Here is a 21,206-nt window from a genome sequence, read left to right as displayed (position 1 = left end):
CTATCATCTAATAGTGATGAATGTGCTACATTCTATTTAGTAAAATGAAAATATGATGAAAATATGATGTATATTATTACTCTTCTAAAATGATATTCTATATATATATATATATGCTAATTGGCAAAATGATGGGTACAAAGTGTTACCATCCACGTTTCATGGAAGGAATTAAGAGATTTGCACCCTACTGCATTAAAAAAATTTTAACTCCAGAAATCAAGAGGGGGATCAACCGAGAGAATGTACAAAATATTCCCCTGCATGTTTTCTCCTTTTAAAAAAGTCCACAGTTTTTGCTTGCTTGTTACAAGGAAGTACATGAATTCATCGTCCCATTTTTATTCTATTTGATCACGTGTTATTATCTATTAATCAATATTGAAACTTTTATTTGAAAATATAACAACTGATCTAATAGCTGATAATCAGTAACGTCGTACCAATGCAGTAAAATAACGAGATCATGATGGAAGAAAATTCGGGAGAAAAATTATATTCATAAGCCATGTCGCCAGCGTGTAGAGCACATCTAACATTAAAGTATTTACATGTTATAATTTGATTTAAAAAATAAATTTTAAAATTTAAATATTATAAATTAATTTTTATCATTTAAATAAAAATAATTTTACATATAATCGTGAAATGCATAAATTTTATATAATTATTTTAAAAAATAATAGAGTTTATTATTAAAAATTTAATTATTTTTAAAATAATTATGCGATAGTTATATAATTTATAGATATAAATAAATTTTCTATTTAAATAATATATGTATGTATCTCTTTTTACGCAGAGTATTGAGACAGAATAACTCGACATGGGATAGGTAGTTGAACTTTAGGGAAAAGGGCACTCAAGCCATGTGAATCCAAGGTAAATGCTTCTACATGTGAGTGAAAAGACAGAACTTGTAATTATGAAGATACATATGGACAGAACTTGAAGCGAATCCTCTCACTCTCAGCTCGATGATTTAAAAGAGACGGCCCCACCGCTCACGAGATAAATTCGCTGTTCGCATTTGATTTTTGGATACAAGCTGTCGCTAATATGGCGAGGTACAATAATGCCAAACCAATCTAATCCACCCACTATAACTAACGGATAAATATTTTAGGCATAAAAAATTATATAAAATTAAATTATAAAGGGATATGTTTTGATATAATAATTTAAATTATAAAATTATTTTTATCGTAAAAAGATTTAATAAATTACATAAAATCATATTATTTTATAAATTTAATTTTAAATAATCCATTTATGTTGCAGGACTTATCTAATTATTATTAGTTATTCTCGCTTCTTATTTTTAAGACTGTTAATGGGGACTGGATAATCATTAATATTATATGTTTTTTTAATATATCATACTCAAACTTGAGTCAAACTAAATTTGTTTCCTTTTTTTCATTTGAAAATTACATATAATATTGCTATAAATGAAAATATACGAAATTGAATACAAACAGCCCCCAAGTATAATGAACGAGAGGAATGCTCCTCATTATCTCACACTTAGGGCTACAAACGAACTGAATTAAGTCTAATTCGAACAAGAGTACTCGAGCTCAATTAGCATGTTTATTCACTTAAACTTAACTTGAACTCGAATATCCTTACTCGAACTCAATTCATTAATCATTAATATTGTTCGAATTCGACTCACGATCAACTAAAAATAAACAAATGACTTGAGCTCGAGCTCGACCTAGATTTTTTATTTTAAAATTTTTAATCTTATCTTTTGATTAATAAACAAATTTTTAAGTTTTACAAAAAAAAAAAAACAAAAACCATTTAGCTATTCAACGAAATAATTTTGATTCAAAGTTTTTATGGTATAACTTTTTTTTATAAAAATAACTTATGGTTATAAATTAAAAAAATAATACACAAGATAAATGTAATAAACTAAACTATTTAATACAAATAAATAATTTAATAAATCAATAGTTGTAGTTGTATGATATATTATTATATAAATTATTCTATACACATTTTGGAAACATAACATAACTATATTAAATCAAGTAAACTATAAATAAATTAATAATATATAATTAAGTATATAAAATATAACTAACATGTAATTTATATAACACATACATATATAAAACATATTACGAATTTCAAAACGAGTTCAAATGAGTCAAGTTGAGTTTATACGAGTTTTGTTGACTAGTTTAAACTGAGTCAAGTCGAGTTTATACGAGTTTTGTTCGTTTAATATTCTAACATATATTAGTGTTTACGAACATCTCATATAATAAATGAATCGAGTTTAAATTGAGTATACACGAACTGAGCTGGAGCTCTTCATGAACTACTCTGCTCATTTGCAACCCATTCACACCACGTATATATTTTACACGTTTTAAAATTATTTTTTATTTTATTCTTGTTATATTAATTGAGTTGTTCTATCTATCATTCATATACTATATATTTTTATAAGAAAAATGAAAAAAATTAAATAAATATAATATATGATATGTAGAGATGATTGGTAAAATTATTCAATAAACTAAATTGAAAACTCCTTTCATGCAAAAGATAAAGGACATAAAGTCCGAAATAGTTGGCACAACTTGGGACACAGGCCAAGTCGATAAAGTGTTGTGTATGTTGGGCCAAAAAACCCAACATAGAGGAGCCCAATCATAAGACGTTAATTAATTTGCATTTTTCAGGAGATTAGAATGTTCTTTCGCGATTGCTTGGGATGGTAAGTGGTTGGAGGCCAAATTTTTGCTAAATCTTTCAAGGCAAAACAAATTCGTCGGGCTCCCAACAACAAAAGGACAGGCAACTTGCTTTGAGTTACCCTTACCACCACCTCCAGCAGCTGACAACAACGCCAGCATGCTTTAACCAACCCAAACGCCAGTGCTTTCTATATAATACATTAGAATATATTGTCACGACACATCAGATTTCTGAGGTACTATATCCATTAAAACACCTTATCCATCTTATTTTCGCTGGTTCACATGATTTCGGCCTATTAAACCAGATTTTCACTTGAAACCTTTGTGAGTAGAGACCAAACCAGAGAATTCCACATAGGTTCTCTGGTTTCTGACTATCTAGATACACATCCATCAAATAGACAAGCATTGCGCAAGTCTTTTGTAAAATAAAATTTGTCTCATTGATAATAGCATCAAAAACTGAAATTCATGGTCATTTTCATCCTTGTTGGCTTCATTACTCTTTTTTGTATGGAAAATACTTTAGCCATAAAAGAATTACATAAAAATAAACTTGACTTGAAGTGGTACGTCAAATTATAAAGTTACTTTTATTATAAAATAGATCTAATGGATTATATGAAACCATATTAGTTTATGAGTTTACTTTATGTAATCTTTTTGTGTCTATAATAGTTCTTTTTTTTGTATTTATCTCAATGTTATGCTACATTAATTGTAACATAATGTTTTGCTGGAGCTTCCCACCCCTCTTTTTGTATATTCTTTTTTAGTTCAACGTAATCTTTTTTTATTTTAAGGTTCATCGATATTTGAAGACCGAATATGATAGACGTCCAGCAAGCAGACATAGTCTTCAAGCTCGGGTTAAAAATGGGTGGGACTCTTGAAATGAGGATGATAACATGATCCACCGGACAACCATATTCCTTACCCATTTGTTTCAGAAGGCACAACCAGAAATAAAACACAATTGGGAATCAAAAGAGAAACACAAAACAAGAACACAATATACAACATATCAATCCCACACCGTCGAAGGCAATAAATGAATAAAATTAAGCTATGTATCGATATGACATCAGTTTACAACAAGAACACAAAACATAACTAAATTTCTCCAAAACAGCTTGCGTAGGATGTGGAGTGATAATACGGCATAGATGGCCAGAAGCACGTCCGACTGCAACTCGTCACAAAACAGAACTTAGTCACAGATCTCAAATGTTCTCTATTAAGTACAACATATCTTGGAGCCCTATTACCATCAGCACAAAACGAGGGCAAGTGGATGAAAGATAAGCTGCAGCAGAGATCCATTTATATCTAATGAGTTCATTGTATAACAGATTTGACAAACCCGATGCCTTCGATATCTGAAATTCCAAGCTCTAAACTATATACAAGCCTATTAACCTTCGTCTGACTGCCAAAATTTATTTAAGGGAAAGCACCATGCAGCGTGTAAAAGAAATAATTCATGTTGATTGTTGAGCCAGCAAACAATAGATTTTGAACTCCATTAAGCAATCTAGATGATTATAATCTGTTGTCAGAACTGAAAATTTAGACATTTTTGTTGGACCTTAAAGTAACAACCAATTTTTGGACTTAAAAGAGTTCAAGGACATAACCATGTGCTCATATCAGGGCAAACACGACTTTATAAAGATTGACACAAATCATTTGAAAAAATAAATACCAAAATTAAAGATAGAACAACAGAAGTAGGCAAGGAAATGACAATACAAGATGCCACTGGAATATCCTTGTTGTGGTATTGAGATTGGGTAGTGATAGGATTTGAAGATCCCTACTACTATCCATTTACTACTTACAAAGGATTTGAAATTTTTTATTTTCTTATCATTTTCTTTTAAGTATTTTTTTAACATCCTTAATGAAAAAATTAAAAAATATATATAATTTTATTAATAATCACTTCCTTAATCATTAAGTAAAAAAAAAATTTTAAAAAATCAAATACAAAAAGAGTAGTAAATAAATAGTAAGATAGTTGTAATTCTATCATTTTCCATTGAGATTGATACCAAAGCTTACCTAATCAGGCATTGTCCTTTCCCTTGACTATGATGACTGGGCATTGTGCATGGTTTGTGCAATAGTTGCTTACACTTCCCAAAAACATCCTGTAGACATTGATTGAGAGTTACTATGTTTAGTGTACAATATTGAAGGACAAGATGAATTGTGAAGCAAGAGGCAAGTGGAAGCTTCAAGATCTTGTTCCTAGCAAATCCAGCACCCACAGTTGGAGTAAGAAAGAGACATGAGAGGTACCGTCATTGTTCATGTCCACGGAGATATTTGAGCAACATTAGAGAAATAAAAACCCTACAAGACCAATACCAGCACAACCATGCGGCAAATTCAGAAACCGTCATGTAGCTACTACGGAAGGAGAAAAAAACTACCATGGGCCATATTTATGTTTTGAACAGCATTCTTTGTGTGAAGTGCAGAAATAAAAAGATAACATAGAAATGTTTTTCTCATATGTCCATGCTCTGACATCATGCTAGACGTGCCTCATATATGTCCACCCACATACCCATTCTCGGAACAAGCATGTGAGCACCCTAGTATTTTACAAGAAGTGTGGTGCTTAAGTGTGGATTAGTATAAATCTATAAGATTCTAATGTAGCCCAATGCTGTAATCAGATTATGAACAAGGGCAAACAGAAGTGTGGTATGATTGGAGAATTGTGGTAGTAGGCATGATTGCTGGAGAAAAGGCTTTCAACGGTCAGACGCATGCGCATACATTGCAGAAAGTTTTACACCCAGTTTGGTTGGAAGGGGGAAAATAAAGATTTTTTACACACTGATTTCAGGGGAGAAAATAAAGATTCTACACTGTTTCATTGAAGGGAAGCGGGGAAAGAAAGATGGCAGAGGAAAATAGGGAAAGGGAAAGGTGTCTTCATTGGGAAGGACCATAAATTTTTGGTTGGAGGATCAAATTGTAGTACTAAAAAGCAACTCCAGATGAACATAAATTTGATATAAATGCACGCGTGCATTGCTTATGTGTGTTAAAAAGCCTGTCTTAGTTACTTTTCCATTAATCGCTAAAGAAAGAGACACCCGCATTTGTATTTACTAGCAGGCCGCAAGATGAGAGAAACTATGAGAACTCTCGGGAGAAGAAAGTGTAGCCTGTCGTAACTAAAATGCTTTGAGTTTTTTATTACAATTCATCCCACATTTGAGCAGAGATGAAAACAGAGAACTATTGGCATGGACACCTTTTAAGCCATAGTACAACTGCCGGAGAAAAATGGAAATCTCTCCTCTCTCTCACGCACTCATTCTGTCGCAGGATCATGTACAATATTAATTTGAGGAAAAGCAGCAGACCAGCATTTACAATATTATAATCAATAACAAAGATACTACAATAACGATTTCGAGAAATGATTTTGTTAAAAACAAGTTTCGTACATACCTTCGTAAAAACGTAGATTTACTTTAAAGAAAGCGTTAAAAAACTATTTTTTTATAAAATACATGCACAAAACTTATCTATTTGAATTTTATACCTGACATTATTCTTCTAGATAATGGCAGAGGATCAATACGCATGGTCTGTACTTACGTTAATAACTAATTAAATTATGCAAATGTGTGGATGATAAATAGAATTTTTTATAATTAAATTATACCTTTTAAGAGGGCCAAAAGCACGGGAGCCCATCACAAGCAAATCAGCATGCAAAGTATCTACAACTTCACAAATCTTCTCTTTTGAATCGCCGACGACTACTTTCGTTTCGACATTCACCTGCCAGTGAAACAGAAATCATCTAATTCAATTGAGCAGAGCATATTCCGTGACGACATAATTTCAGTATACTATCATATTGCAAACTTTTGTCTTACCTGCAAGTCAAATGCTAAGGTGGACAATTATAACCCAAATGATATTTTGTAAACAGGAAAAAATGATACTCAGTGGTAATGAGATATACTGACACGATCATTCATATTGTTTGGGTGCTTAACAGTGACCGCTGAGCCTTCCCCCTAAGTAAAGTTTATTTTTTTTAATTTTGTATTTTTTCATTCATATTTTTAATATCTTTAAACATTTTTAAAAAATATAAAAAAAAAAAACGTAAATGATCGAAATAAGAGAACAAAATTAAAGATAAAATAACATTATTCATCAAGTTTACTGCAAAATAACAACACCGATACATAAAAGCGTGTGTGTTTCCGCCTTTCGGAGAGGAAAAAGAAAGACACGTGATAAAGGCTAACGTTGTATTCAGAGGAGATCCGGGAAGCGTGATCCAGTATCGCTTCGGTGATCCGTCTCTGGTGCGCCTCGATAGCCGCAAAGAACGCAGGCACCTCCAAATCACCTAATCAATCCAATTTCCAATTCCTTGAGTGGCCAATAGAAGTGTTCTTTTTCTTCCTATTTTCGATAAATAGTGGGAAGCGAGAGCTTAATAAGTATGTAACGGTACTTAACTGGGCCCGCCAAAGGGGATGGCGCCGGGGCTGAGACCGGCGGCGATGGACGGAGGGGATTGGACGTGAAGAACAACGAAAGCACCGTCATCGGGGGACTCTACCGTAGGGGATCGCAGCTTTATGTTATCGAGCGCCCATTTCAAGGCGCTCATGCTCTCCTGGCTGCCATCGACGGCCACGACCACGCATCTCAAATTCCCGCCTGACATGATTTGACTTTTAGGTGAGCTAGGCTAGGCTAGGCTAGGATATTGTACGATCGATCAGGTGGCTCACACAGTCACCTTTCTTTTTCGTCCGCGCGCTGCCTCTGGGCGTACGAGAGTCCGTATTTTTTTCAGAAGGGTTGACGACGATGTCGACGACTCTTCAGGCGCTCCAATGCACGCTATTTGTCAGCAGAGTTCAGTAGGGGTGGCATTACTGCACACGCATCTTATCTAAGCGCGCGGCCCAAACTCCAATGGCCCAGCAGGGAGAAAATGTTTGGTTTATATGTATATGTTTTTTGTGAGATTTTAAAATTTTTTATTATAAAATAAATCTATAAAAAAATATAGTATTACTTTTTATCTTAAATCTTATAATTTTAATAATACTATCTAAATTTGATATGTTTTAAATATAAGTTAATTTAATCATTTAAAATATATTAATTAAATTAATTAAAAATAATAAACTTAAAGAAAAAATAATACTTCTCGTAGTTATATAAAATTCATTTTATAATATAATATCTAATTTATTAAAATTTTTTACATGAATACTCTTTCTCTTAAATGATAAATAGTTCGTTTCATATATGTATATATTGTTAAAACACACAAATTTATGTAAATAAATAATATATACAAACATCAAATGTACAAATTTCAAACAATCTATTTAGAAAAATAGAACCATAAAAAAAAAATGGAAAGAACTTACATTACATTTTTTTAGTGAGGCACGTATTGGGTACACGTGGTCTACGTGGAATTTGTAGGGTTTTGTTGTTAAATTGGTATTTTAAAACAAGTTAAAACAATGAATGACATCATGATCCCACTATTTCAACGTTAATTTTGTTTTTTGGGATTATTCAACGTTAATTACGCAATCACGTAAGACTTTATTTTTGTTTAATTAGATCTGCCCCATAGAAAGAAATGAAAATATGATTATCCTATTTATTTGCATTTTAATAATAAATAAATAAAAGGAATTTTGCCTTATTCTATAGTGCAGCCATTCACAAAAGGTATTGATGTGACCTATTTTTTAATCTATTATTAGTTCTTAATACTCGTTTGTATTCAAATTTTTTTAACTAATTCAATTTATTTCATCCCATTTTATAATTATAATTTTTTTTAAATTTTTACATAAAATATAATAAATAATTCAATATTTTAAATTTTTAATTTAATTTTTTTAAATCTCAAAACAATAATAACAATACTTTGTTCAACTTATTTAAAACAATTTCATTTCATTCCTAAATCCAAACTACAAATGTGGAAAATATTGAAACCTTCATTTTCAATAATATTACTGCTTTTCTTGTTGCTAGAACTATGTGGTATGGTTCAGCAGCTATCCCAATTGAATTATTTGATCCCACTCGCCTTTAGATATAAAGAAGGACATGAACTTTTTGTAAGCAGTATGCCTACCTTTTTTTAACATTTCAGGTTGTTTTGGTAAACGATATGGAATTGTTAGAGCAATGTTCCTTTTAGAAGGGTATAACTGAATGGCGGCGAACTGAATTGATGTAACTATTGAGTTCTATGGCGGCAAACAAAATGGAGTCAGTTATGGTGATCCTGCTACTATGAAAACAATATGCTAGACGTGCTCACGAATAAATTTATGAGTTAGATTGTATTACTTCGAAATTCGATGGTGTTTTTCACAACAGTCTTAGGGGTTGGTTTACTCTTAGACATGTTTCGTTTGCTCTACTTTTTTTATTTAGACATTTTCAGTATGGTGCTAGAATATTGTTCAGAGATGTGTTTGCTAGTATTGACTCAGATTTGGAAATTATCAATTTCTTAAATTTGAATTTGCAAGAATACTTTGTGATGTTAGATAATATACTGGGTAATTGCTGCATTTTTTAAAGTGATATTTATTATTAAAAATTAAAATTTTTAATACAAAGTTTATATTTATTAATGTGTGACACTTATATATTTAATGATTAGGATGAATTTTTTTTTAATTTTATCTTTATTATGCTATGCAAAAAAATTCTTCAAAAATAGTTTATAGCCTTTTGAGAACCTATCCGAGTGGTTCACTTCTCATACGTTTTAAAGACCACGACATTCCTAACCAGTAGGCTTAAAACCCACTGTTAATTTTTTATTTTTATTTTTTTTGTTTTCAAGTGTGTTTCATGTTTTATTAATATTTTTACAAATATTATAATTGTAAATATTTTGTTTCTTTCTAAAATTGTACTAAAAAAAGAAAATATATTTATATGGATTGTACAACCGTATAATCAATTTGAAAAATATAAATAAAATATGAGATTATTATAAAAAGATAATAAATTTTAACTTTTTTTTAAAATAATTATGTCGCGTTTATATATTTTATAATTATACGTAAAATTACTTAAAAAAAAAAAAAACCGAGGTACTGGTCGCCCACGCAATATCCTAGGTAAATTCAAGGTCTCCATTGGGTCGTATTTCTCAAGCTACTCAGAAATGCGCCGTAACAGTATCGAAGTAGACCTAACGTCAACGAAAAAAAGGGGTTTGGCTTGACTATAGTTGTGTGGACTAACCAGAGCTAATTGTACTATAACACGTTTAATAGATTTCACAATATTCATCATTGCTCTCATGTTATAAGACTTGTTTCATGTGTATATCGTTTTTTTACTTAAATTTATCTACATTTGAGAATAATTAGAATAAAAATATCGTTTTGCCCGAATTTGCTTTTTATTCCATAGGTACAATTTTAATTAGAATAATATTATATAGAGTTTCGAGGTGTACAAGTTTAATATGTTTATTTTGAAAAAAAAGTAAAACTCATTGTAAGAAAAATAATTTTTATATGAGTATCATATTTATTTATTTTTTAAAAAGAAAATATAGTTATAAGTATAATTGTGCATTAATATATATACAAATTTATTGTGATTAGTCAAAAAATAAATTTTATTAAAAACAGTACTAATTTAAATTTTAAGTATGAAAAAATCAGTATTGGTACATAGATTAATACGCGATTTTACTTATATATAACAAAGCTCTTTTTAAAAAGAGTGCGTGATTTGCCCATCCTAAAACTATATAAATCAATTCATTTTAATTAAGTCAAATTTGATAATAATATTATTTTCTATCTCGACATCACATAATGTACAAGGAGAAAACTTAAACCTATGGTTTCATTGGCTAATGCTTGGTCCATTAATCCTACCCATATTAATAAATAAAATTTTACTCCTAAGTCACGATAACGCACCTACATAGTAAAGAACCAAATTAGTTAAGGCTTTGCAAATACTCTATAGTTTAATGCCATTTTTTTTTGTTATTTTTAAAGGAATATGGTTAGCAACAAAAGCTAATGAAAATGCTTGAATATTGGCTTCAGGCTGCTGCCAAGCACATTTTCTCTGTTTATTTATTCGACGAACTTATCAAAAAAGGTAATTACTTGTGGAGAGGTTAAACTTAAATTCCCAAGAAGTTATCTTACGAGGAACACCTCACTTGCCAATTTTCTGGAACATGGCAAGTGGGCTATCCTTATCACACGTGTCCCTCTCTCACCTAATCAAGTACTTGCAACTAAACTTCTGCCGTTCGATCCCATCTCCATGTCCCCACAATCACGATGCTTATTCCGGTCCGGACCTGCTTGTAGTAGGGCGAGGGTTATATTGGACCGAATAATTTGATGGAGGAGGAATTCACGCTTCCCCATATTGTGAAAACAAAATGAAAATTCCTTTCCCCCGACCAGGGCATGTCCCATTTCGCCAACGTACGAACAGAACAATGATATTTTAACATTAAACGCTGTTTACTTTCTTATTTAGTTTGTTTGTTTTCCTAAGATCTCGATCTGTTTTTCCTAATATCCGATTTCCTTGCAATTCTCATCACTCTCGGTTCACTTCCTTCTCTGAAGTTCCCCTGTCATAGTCCAAGTATTTACCCAGCAACACTCTTCTCTATTTTTCTCTCCCTCCCTCTTTCTTTTTATTTGTTGAATTTCAGAAATTGTCACCGTCGGTCGCTTCCGATCGGTTCAGTTTCTGCATGCGTAACCGACGTTGCCATAACCATCGTGACCGGCGAATCTTTATGCGCCGTGGAGATTTTAGGGTTTCGGGGTTTTTCTGTTTCTGGATGCGTGTTGAGTGCAGAGTAAATGCGTGATTTCGGGTATTTTTTAGGGTTTCCGGGCCTGGTGCTTGTTGCGTGCCTGGTCGCCCCGGTGATCGGGTTCATAATTCGGAGAAAATGGCAGCACGCCTTGGCCAGAAAGGAGGAGATCAAGCGGCTATTGGTGCTAGCCTCCGATGAGGCAGCAAGAGCCGAGCTTGAGGCGACCGCTGGGTATGGTTTCGGTGCCGACCGTGCCGTTCCGATTTCAACGAGTTATTATCAGTGCGCCGTGTGTTATTCCCCTACCACTACCCGGTGTGCCCGGTGCAAGGCCGTCCGCTATTGGTAGGATTTTATTTATCTGTGATCATTTTTATTCGTGTGCATGATAATTTGGTTTCAGATTTGTATAATTCCTCAATTTTGGGGATATTCTCGCATTATTATGTTACCGTACATTCAAAAACTTATGAGGAATTGTTTGTCATCTTATGAAATTACGTATTTGGCACCAACACGGATTTGGGAACTATGAATAACACATGTTAGGAAGACTAGGCATGTGATTTTTTATGAGTTGCATGAATCGCGTTGTACTCATTTCAATCCATGTTGAATATTAGGGCTACCGGTTTCCTATCTTTGACAGGATATGGAATGTGTTCTTTTTTATTGGAAGAGTTCAGTACCTTGAACTATATCAATCGATATGAAATTGAATTTTTCTTCAGTTTTGTGAAACTATGTGCTATCTTACTGGTGAAAAAAAAGAACATTTATCAACACAACCCCCCCACGCCGCTACTAGGTTCTATGTTGGCAGCCACATTTTGTTCAAGTGGAAGCTGAGAAAGCTTTAATTGCTTTCCATTTCTTTTTATTCAAGTCATGTTTATTCAAGTTAGTGACAGAGAAATTTGGATTTTGTAGCTCTGGAAAATGCCAGATAATCCACTGGCGACAAGGTCACAAGGAGAAATGTCATCCTCCCAATATCACTCAACAGATGAATGATGTGGGAAGCAAGGTGACAGATCAAGATGGCCATGAAATCAATTGTGACAGTTTTGAGACTGAAGGCAGGTGTTGCCCAAACCCAATAGAAACATTTCCTGGGGAACGTGTTTTTTCTAATCCTGGTGGCTCTCCTGAATCTCCACATGTGAAGGTTGATGATACAAAAGCTGAGTTTCTACAAGATAATAAAGGAACTAATTCTGATTCTGAAACATCCAGCATGTCATTTTCTGGATTTTCTGCTTCAACTACCAATGGCGAATCTGATGATGTTTCTGTGGGTGAGAGCACAGATTCAAATGAGTCTGGGGGATCATATGTACGTCTCTCTGTTGATAATCCCATTGACAGGTCCGGTACCTCTTTTATTACTAAGAACATGAATCAAAGCCAGCCATTGTCCCCTAAGTTTGCTAGTTTAGTTTATTCTGTTGATCGTCCTACCAAAGTCAGTAACTTAAATCAGACTAAATCCGATTGTAGTGATGGAGAAAATGAGTGCACATCAACCAGTTCGTCAGGTTTGGGAAGTATTCTCTTGTGTGAGGATTCAAATGCCAAGCATGGTAGAGTGTCTTCTAGTTTCTGGGGGACGATTCTCGACTCCACTGGGTCCACAATTGATGCATCTGACAAATCTGCTCCATCAAATTCCCATGGATTTGGTGATGCCAAATTATCTCATTCTGGATCTGTCTTACGTTTTTCATTCAACTTGTCTGAAACTACTCCTTTACGTGAACAAGGTGCAAAAGGCATTCTAGCAGATGATGCTCTTCCACCTGCTTCACAAATCACTAAGTTTGTTCATGGAGCGGCTTCATCAGAAAATATTAGTGCTGATGCTCCAAAGGTGGTCAAACACTCTGCATCATTGAACCATGGAGGATCTGGTCGTACAGATAATGAAACTAGCTGTGAAGTTAAATCAATGCCATCTTCCTCTTCACATATTCATCTTTCTTCAAGCATTATTGGGAATTCAAGAAGTACAGATGCTTTGAATGTCAGTAACTTGCCGTCTTTGAGATCTGAAAGTTTGAAGCGCGGTGCTGATGACCCTGCCAGTATTTCCCATCTCTTGAAGTCCAGAGACGTGGGATGTTTATCATCTAGTGCATTTGATGTTCATTTAGCCTCTAGTGCTCAAGGGTCTTCAGTTCCTGTGATTAAACCTGGAAAGGTTGATGGTGTTCACACTAGTGCTGCTGTATGCTCTCTGGTCAGGAGTTCTTCTCCAAATGCTAGGAGTGGCTTAAGGAAGGTTGTTGATCAGTTCAGAGTATCTAAATTGTCGAAAGATGACCTAGTGGGCAATGGGGGTGGGGTTTCTGGAAGATACACCAACAAGGTTTGCTGATATGATTTTGTTGCCTAAACTTAACTTTTGGATGCAATGTAATTTTCTTGTTGATTATGTGCTTGTTTTGCAGGGAATCTTTCCATACGAGCTGTTTGTCAAGCTCTATAATTGGAACAAGTTGGAGTTGCGTCCCTGTGGTCTTATAAATTGTGGGAACAGGTAATGTAAATGGTTGTTGTTTATGGGAAGCGTTACTTGAAATGAATTTGTGCTCAGTTACGAGGAGTTGTATGCTACCACCCCACCCACCCCCTCACCTAGCTGGTGGCCATTGTCAACCCCCACCTGCCAGCCCAAGGAGGGGATTTTGCCTGCACCTGCCCTAAGGATGAGTAAATATGGCACAAATTTACTCCAAGCCTCGGGCCACCACAAAATCAGTTTCTAAACAATATTTAAAAAGTAGTAAATTAAGAAAACCCCAGCTATCCATAAGACACTTGCACGGAGATCAGATTAAATCAAGAAATTTAATATACCCATCAGATTAAATTTCATTGAAATATAAGTGAGGATTACCCAATGATTTAGACGATGAGCTGAGAATGGAGACAGGCCCCTCACCCTGGATGAGTCACCCATATATGAATGGATTTTTAAAGAATCTGCCTTCCCACTGTAATGGTGAAATATCTGCTTGTTACCCTTCCTCAGGCATATTTTAACAGGCTGGCCAATGTACCCAGTAGTTAATTTGTTCATGCAATATTGTATCTGTCTGCTTCAGCTTCATTAATAGCAGGATGCAGGATATAGGGAGCAGCACATTGCTGATTGATTTAAATTTATGCACTTGTATCTTGTCTTGGTCAACAATTCAGTATGGCTGTTATTTATTTGTATGCTCTATTTTCTTGTATCAATATGTGTTTATATATTTCTTATAAGAAAAATATATATGTTTATATATTTCTATGTATTTTTATATAAAATCACGTTGATGTAAATGACATTTGAAATCTATGGTGAATCCAGATAATTTTTATTTTATATACTGATGACATAATTTTTGTAATATATGAATGTGCTATAGTTGTTGCACTTTGTAATTTTGTGAGCTTCTGCCAATATGATATGCACGATAGATGACATTGCAATTGCACATTCTACCCTTCATTGTATTGCAGAAATGCTCTCCCAAGACATAAAGGGCATGTTTGCATCAGAAATTGTGAATTTTGAGAAAGATTTCTGAGATGTTTTCAGTTTGAAAAATTATTAGGTACTCCCAACATACGGATGACGTGGTATTCCCATCCTATCACAACATGCCATCAAATTAAAATTGTTTATGTATGCATCAATTTCAATTGACATGGCAACTTATGATTGGATGGGAGTACCATGCTTCTGTACTCCGTGAGTACCTAATAATTACTCTTTCTGTTTGCATTTGTGAAAACAGTGTAAAAGTTATGTGAGGGTGGTTTTAGTGCTATTAAATTCATGAAAGTTCATGACAATAATGTCTGATGAAATTTTTCTTGGGAAGATGAAAAATTATTTTGCGGTTTAAAACATGTATGTTTTGAAAGTTGACAAAAACTGAGTTCTTTTCCTTAGGGAATGTTATGAAAACATGTTAATTTCATGTTGTTAGTGATTGTGAGTATGAGGTAACTTTTATACTATTTGCTAATTTGCTCTAGCTCTGTGCATAAATATTCACATATGGACATAAAGATACCCTACCTTTTGCTAGATTTGCTTTTGTGATTGTCCATGCACAGTAATCCCTATGTTTTCTAGGATCAGCAGTTGGGCATACACCTGTGTCTTGGCATTTTATAAATTTGGTATGCTGGCTTGTGAGTTGCACTTGCTTGATGGCTTACATTTGTTTACATTTGTTTAAATAGCAGTTTGTTTCCATGTGGTGTAATGAGATCTTACTGCGGGAATAGAGAGATTTTATTTCTCCATTTCCATAGCTGAGTATCAACTAAAATTTGCAGATTCTGAAAGATTGCCATCTGTCTTATCTTTCTTTCTTTCTTTCGTTCTTCTTCTTCAATTTTTTTTTTTTTTTTTTTTTTTTGTTGTATTGTCTTTCTTAGAAGGAATTCTCTCATTTAGCTTTATCACTTTTTCCCCCTTGCAGCTGTTATGCTAATGCTGTGCTGCAGTGCTTGGCATTTACCCCTCCTCTAACTGCTTATTTTCTTCAGGGGCTTCATTCAAAAGCATGTATGTTTATTATCAGTCTCCATCATGGACTCATTTGACTACTTGTGTAATTATCCAAGGTGACTCTTGTATAGGATCTAAGTTTATTTGCTATTTATTAATTCTTTTATATATCAGGTGTGAAGAAAGAAGGGTGTTTCACCTGTGAGTTTGAAAGTTTAATATTAAAGGCAAAGGAGGGAAATTCTCCACTCACTCCTATTGGGATACTTTCACAACTACAAAATATTGGAAGTCAGCTTGGTCATGGGAGAGAAGAAGACGCCCATGAATTCCTGAGGTGTGCTTTCAAATTTTTTGAATTAAATAAATGAGTTTATGCTTTACGCAATTGTCAATGGATCAAGTTTTAAAGAGTAATGATTAGTTAACTAGAACTTTTAAAAAACAGGTATGCCATTGATACGATGCAATCTGTTTGCCTCAAGGAAGCTGAGCTAGATGCATCAGGCTCTCAGGAAGAAGAAACCACTCTTATAGGCCTTGCATTTGGAGGTTACCTCCGATCCAAGGTATTGCATGGTCTTTACATTGATATTTGAAAGTAGAATCCTATATGTCAAACCCATGCACTGTTTACATGTCTTGCAATTGGAAAATTTCTTATTTTTTCAGTTCCGGTTCTTCCAGCTTGCTGAGATAAGATTTCCTCTGAAATGTAAGTAATGCATGTAAATTTGATCCTATTGCCTGCAGATTAAGTGCACGAAGTGCCAAGGCAAGTCCGAGCGGCAGGAAAGGATGATGGATCTTACCGTTGAGATAGAAGGAGATATAGGAACCCTGGAAGAGGCCCTTCATCAATTCACGGGTACTGAGGTTTTGGATGGTGAAAACAAGTACCAATGTGGCAGGTTGGTTTGTATTACTTAGTTTTTTGAATCTCTTGCAATAAGCTCTATCGTATACTATCATCTGGTAATTTTGTTGCTAAAACGATGTGGTTAATTGATTTTTTGTCAACCTAAATTTTTACAACTTGGTGGACATTGGGTACATGACTTCAATCTTTTCAGTTTTCCTTTTCTGCCATCTCTGCTGTAAAATATGAGAGAAATCTTTTTATTATAATAATGAGTAATGCTACTCAACCTCTCCAACCTCCACACACCACATTTTTATTAAATTTTTAAAATTTTTAATATTTTTTTGAGTTTATTCTTTTTAAACTAATTGAATTCTTATATTCATTATCCATATATTAAATATTTGATAAAAGAAAAAATAATAAAAATTAAAAAAAAAGTGTGGTGTGTGGAGATTGTGTGAATAGTAGGAAGTTGTGTAGCTTTTTTCTTTGTACAAAAGAGATCTGTTTGACCACATGTAAAACAATTACATGGAATTGGTATATCTGCTTGACGAAAGTTGATAGTCCCTGGATGATTATGTGCATTCCAGGGATCAGCTTTTACTTTGATGCGTTTGGGAATCCCTATAGTAGACAAAAAGAAGTTCTATATTATTACTTATTTAATTAATTTGTTAACATGTTTAACCTATTTTTTTGTTTTTTTTTTTGGAGAAGGTAGTTGGGTAGGGGTGCAGGTGAGCTGACCTATGAAATTTAATTGTTCTTTTTAAAATTGGAAAATATTGGATCCTCTCATATTGGTTTATGTTGAAGTAGTGTCTTCTCTTTTTGTAGTTTGTTTTTGTTTATCATCTGTTACCTGCCTTTGGATGGTCTCTCGTTTGATCTATTCTTTGGCTTGTATTTAGTTTGTATATATCCTGTGTACTTCGGCTAGGCCTATTCATTAATAAAGTTTTCATTCACTTATAAAAAATAAATAAATAATTGTGTTGAAAACTTTGGCTTTATAAATAATGGCCACTTTTTTGTAATTATTTATTATCTTATTTTACTCAGATGCAAATCTTATGAGAGGGCAAAGAAGAAACTAACAATAATGGAGGCTCCGAATATCCTTACAATTGCGCTGAAGCGCTTTCAGGTAATTTTTATGGTACTCTCGTTAAGGATGACATTTTGCTTTATGGTTTTGTTTTATTTACCAATGATGCTTTTACAGTCAGGTAAATTTGGGAAGCTCAATAAGTCAATTCGATATCCTGAGATCCTGGACTTGGCACCATTTATTAGTGGGACAAGTGATAAATCACCAATATATAGGCTTTATGGAGTGGTGGTCCACCTGGACATCATGAATGCATCCTTTTCTGGTCATTATGTGTGCTATGTTAAGAATGTCCAAAACAAGTGGTTCAAGATTGATGACAGCACTGTAAGCACTCTAATTCTATTAAATTGCATTTCTTAAACAAGCTTAGAACATTTTACGGCATCTAGTTTTCCTATTTTAAGGATTAGGTTCTTTGAATTGGGGTTATCTAATACTTTATATTCTCGCAATTGCTTGTTTTATGAATATTATGCGCTATAGAAACATTGAATTATTTTCTGCACCTATTCCAGTACTTGTAACCTTCATGTTGGGCTTGTAGGTAACGCCTGTGGAACTTGAAAGGGTCCTGACAAAAGGGGCATACATGCTTCTATATGCCAGGTAATAGATCTAAGGAGCTGCTTTTTTCTTTTTTTGGTAAGTTTAATAAGATATCTGTAGCCATTGAATTGTTGTTTGACTAATTCAACTGCCTCATAGGTGCTCACCAAGGGCTCCCCGGTTAATAAGGAACAGAATAACATCTTCTGACCCCAGATATAAGGCCATCCCTTCCTGGATCAATGGGAAGAACACTACATCCAAATCAAGGGCTGCCCAGATCTTTCCCAGTTCGATTCCTCGAGACAGTTGCACCAGCTTTGGATCTTTTGACTCAAAGTTCATCCAGCTTCAAAGAATACTAGTAGAGGACTCATCAAGTGATAATTCTTCCCTTATCAGTAGCAACTCAGATGAAGGTTCCTGCAGCACTGATAGCACCCGCGATTCTACCAGCACCGATGAATTATCCGACTTCATATTTGGTGATTCAGGACAGAGATGGAACAGTCCTTCAGATTCCGATACTTCATCTACATCTTCATCTCCCTCTCCCACTCCCTCTCCATTGAGGCATTCGCCCCCTTCTTATTCGGAGCAGTATGCTACCCATGGATCTCAAGCTGAGGGAAATGTCCCGTTTTTGCATTCGGATACGACTAGAAATTGTAGAAAGTTAGTGACTAGCAGTAGTAGTAATAGTTGTAGGGAGACTGACTCACAGAGATTAGGATCTAACCCATTCCGCGATGTAAACTCAGGTATATCTTTTAGAAAATCAACCAGGGAAAGAACAGATTAAACATCTGGTTATAATACATCTAGTTAATGAGTGGTAAATAGCAATTTAGAAGATATTGCATGTAATCTTGTACCTTACTCTATTTAAAGGAATCAGAAATAACCATTTTTTTTGTGACTTGCTTGCCTCATATAACAACTGAAGCAGCTAGCTACTGGCTTTTTGTGGAGGATAATAAGAATAAAAGCCCATCTCAGAAAGCATTAATTAAGTGGGAAAATTCATGATGAAATCATATTTTACCAAAATATCATTAGGTGTGGCAATGAAGGTGCAGCAAATTTGCGCCTTAAGCCCCTCAAGACTCGCTTCTGTGGATTTGGTTGGATGGCTGGGAAGTTGAGTTAAAAATATTCTTGGCCATCCCTGGCAGTTATAACACGATGGAAAATTCCTCTCTTTCAGAATGAATAATAACTATACTTTTGTAATGTCATGTTCGAAACGGACTACCACTTCTTTCTCTTTCATTTTTCTGATACTGTGCAGCGACTATATCTTACTTGCATGCAAACTCCTACCGTATCTTCTGGTGGGTCATAACAAAGATGTTTGTCTTCTGTACTAATTGGTCGTGTAATAAGAAAGACAGGGATGGAACAGTAAACAAACCAGGTGCAGAACAGGAGGACCACGTGGGGTGGGAATTCGGGGAAGGAGGACAGGTCCACCCACCACGAAACTACAATACCCAAAAGGGGCCCACACGCCTCCTTCCTCTCTGGTTCTTGGTGACATAATTTCTCTTCCTTTTGTGATAATCTGGAAAAGGAGAAATTAATTCATTTGACCTTTTGGTATTGTCTCACCGGATAGAGGGTTTGGACTTTCCTTATTCAAAAACTTTTGCAACTTCAAACCAAAGGACAATTAGCGACGTACACGTTACTCTGTCTTCATGATCCCTGACCTCACTACCCTCGGGCCTCATCCACCGTTTTTAGATTTTTCTTTTCCAGAATTTAGACCCATTATGCCATTTTGAGTTTGAATTCTAGTATCAACGTCCATGCTCCTTAATTTGGGCATTCTTGCTATTCGCTGTAGGGAAAGATCACAACAAACTAACAAGATTAAGTATATATATTCAAAAGAAAAATTATACTTTACCCTCATTATGATCAAATAACTAATTTCTATTTATTAGAGTTGTGACTCAATTAATCATTAGCATGAAGATAAATGTTATTTATAGTTATGTGATATGTAAGTTCCGCATATTTTATTTTAAAAAGTTGATAAATCTAAAACTCATGAAAAAAATCAATTTTTAATGATGTACTTAATTTTTTCAAAAGGAACGTGTGGAACTTATACACTTTAAGACTGTATCTAACATTACTCTTAGATATCAAACAGTTTTGGCACCAATCTCTAAATAAAAATGCCATATGTTACACTCTCATCTCAATATATCAATGTGATATTGCTCATAACACATGGATTAGCCATTCCTTAAGAAAATTAAAGAAAATCAATCATGACCAGTTTAAGGGTTGTCAATTTTTTTTAGCAAGATAATCTTATTAATACTAGAAAAAAAAAATACAAAAAGAATGGGTGAGGGTCCCAGTAAATATCTGGTCAAAATGGTAGATACAACACAAAAAACATTGCTTTAGACACATTTTATTTGATCCTAACTGTAACTGAATATAAGCATCACGTATAATAAATGCATGCTTAGCTTTCTCTTGGATTGACCAAAACATGCAAGCTGCTTTAATAAAATAAAAGCGCGATGAGCTACATGACTAGAATGTCCTGGAAAGAAATGTCGGCTATAGCA

At 34.0% G+C, this 21,206-nt stretch overlaps 2 protein-coding genes across 7 annotated transcripts; one reads left to right on the top strand and one right to left on the bottom strand.

Moving 5' to 3' along the window:
* Positions 1-3,696: 3,696 nt before the first annotated feature.
* On the bottom strand, positions 3,697-7,666 carry LOC122317213 (universal stress protein PHOS34). Of its 6 annotated transcripts, none has more exons than XR_006244397.1 (6): positions 7,227-7,666; positions 7,010-7,113; positions 6,412-6,530; positions 5,025-5,078; positions 4,785-4,873; positions 3,697-4,026 (listed from the first exon to the last, which is right to left on the bottom strand). XR_006244397.1 is itself a non-coding variant. In XM_043134179.1 (5 exons), exons 1-4 carry the CDS (start codon positions 7,435-7,437, stop codon positions 4,789-4,791), a joined length of 519 nt encoding a protein of 172 aa, XP_042990113.1. In that variant the 5' UTR covers positions 7,438-7,663; the 3' UTR covers positions 3,697-3,912; positions 4,785-4,788. The 6 variants fall into 6 exon arrangements, 3 of the variants coding, with proteins under 3 accessions (XP_042990113.1, XP_042990112.1, XP_042990111.1); XR_006244400.1 differs by having other exon boundaries at positions 3,697-3,912; XR_006244399.1 differs by having other exon boundaries at positions 3,697-3,906.
* A 3,478-nt stretch (positions 7,667-11,144) lies between these two features.
* LOC122315683 (ubiquitin carboxyl-terminal hydrolase 16-like) lies at positions 11,145-19,534 on the top strand. The gene is made up of 11 exons (XM_043131758.1): positions 11,145-11,922; positions 12,508-13,945; positions 14,028-14,116; positions 16,059-16,144; positions 16,262-16,424; positions 16,536-16,656; positions 16,841-16,998; positions 18,018-18,102; positions 18,181-18,393; positions 18,614-18,675; positions 18,775-19,534. The coding sequence occupies exons 1-11, from the start codon at positions 11,621-11,623 to the stop codon at positions 19,415-19,417; spliced, it is 3,360 nt and encodes a 1,119-aa protein (XP_042987692.1). The 5' UTR covers positions 11,145-11,620; the 3' UTR covers positions 19,418-19,534.
* The last annotated feature ends 1,672 nt before the right edge of the window (positions 19,535-21,206 follow it).

This window comes from Carya illinoinensis, chromosome 7 (genome assembly GCF_018687715.1).
Source record: "Carya illinoinensis cultivar Pawnee chromosome 7, C.illinoinensisPawnee_v1, whole genome shotgun sequence".
Classification (NCBI taxonomy): domain Eukaryota; kingdom Viridiplantae; phylum Streptophyta; class Magnoliopsida; order Fagales; family Juglandaceae; genus Carya; species Carya illinoinensis.
The sequence above is the reverse complement of the archived record's forward strand: the minus strand, read 5'-3'. Positions and strand labels throughout refer to the sequence as shown.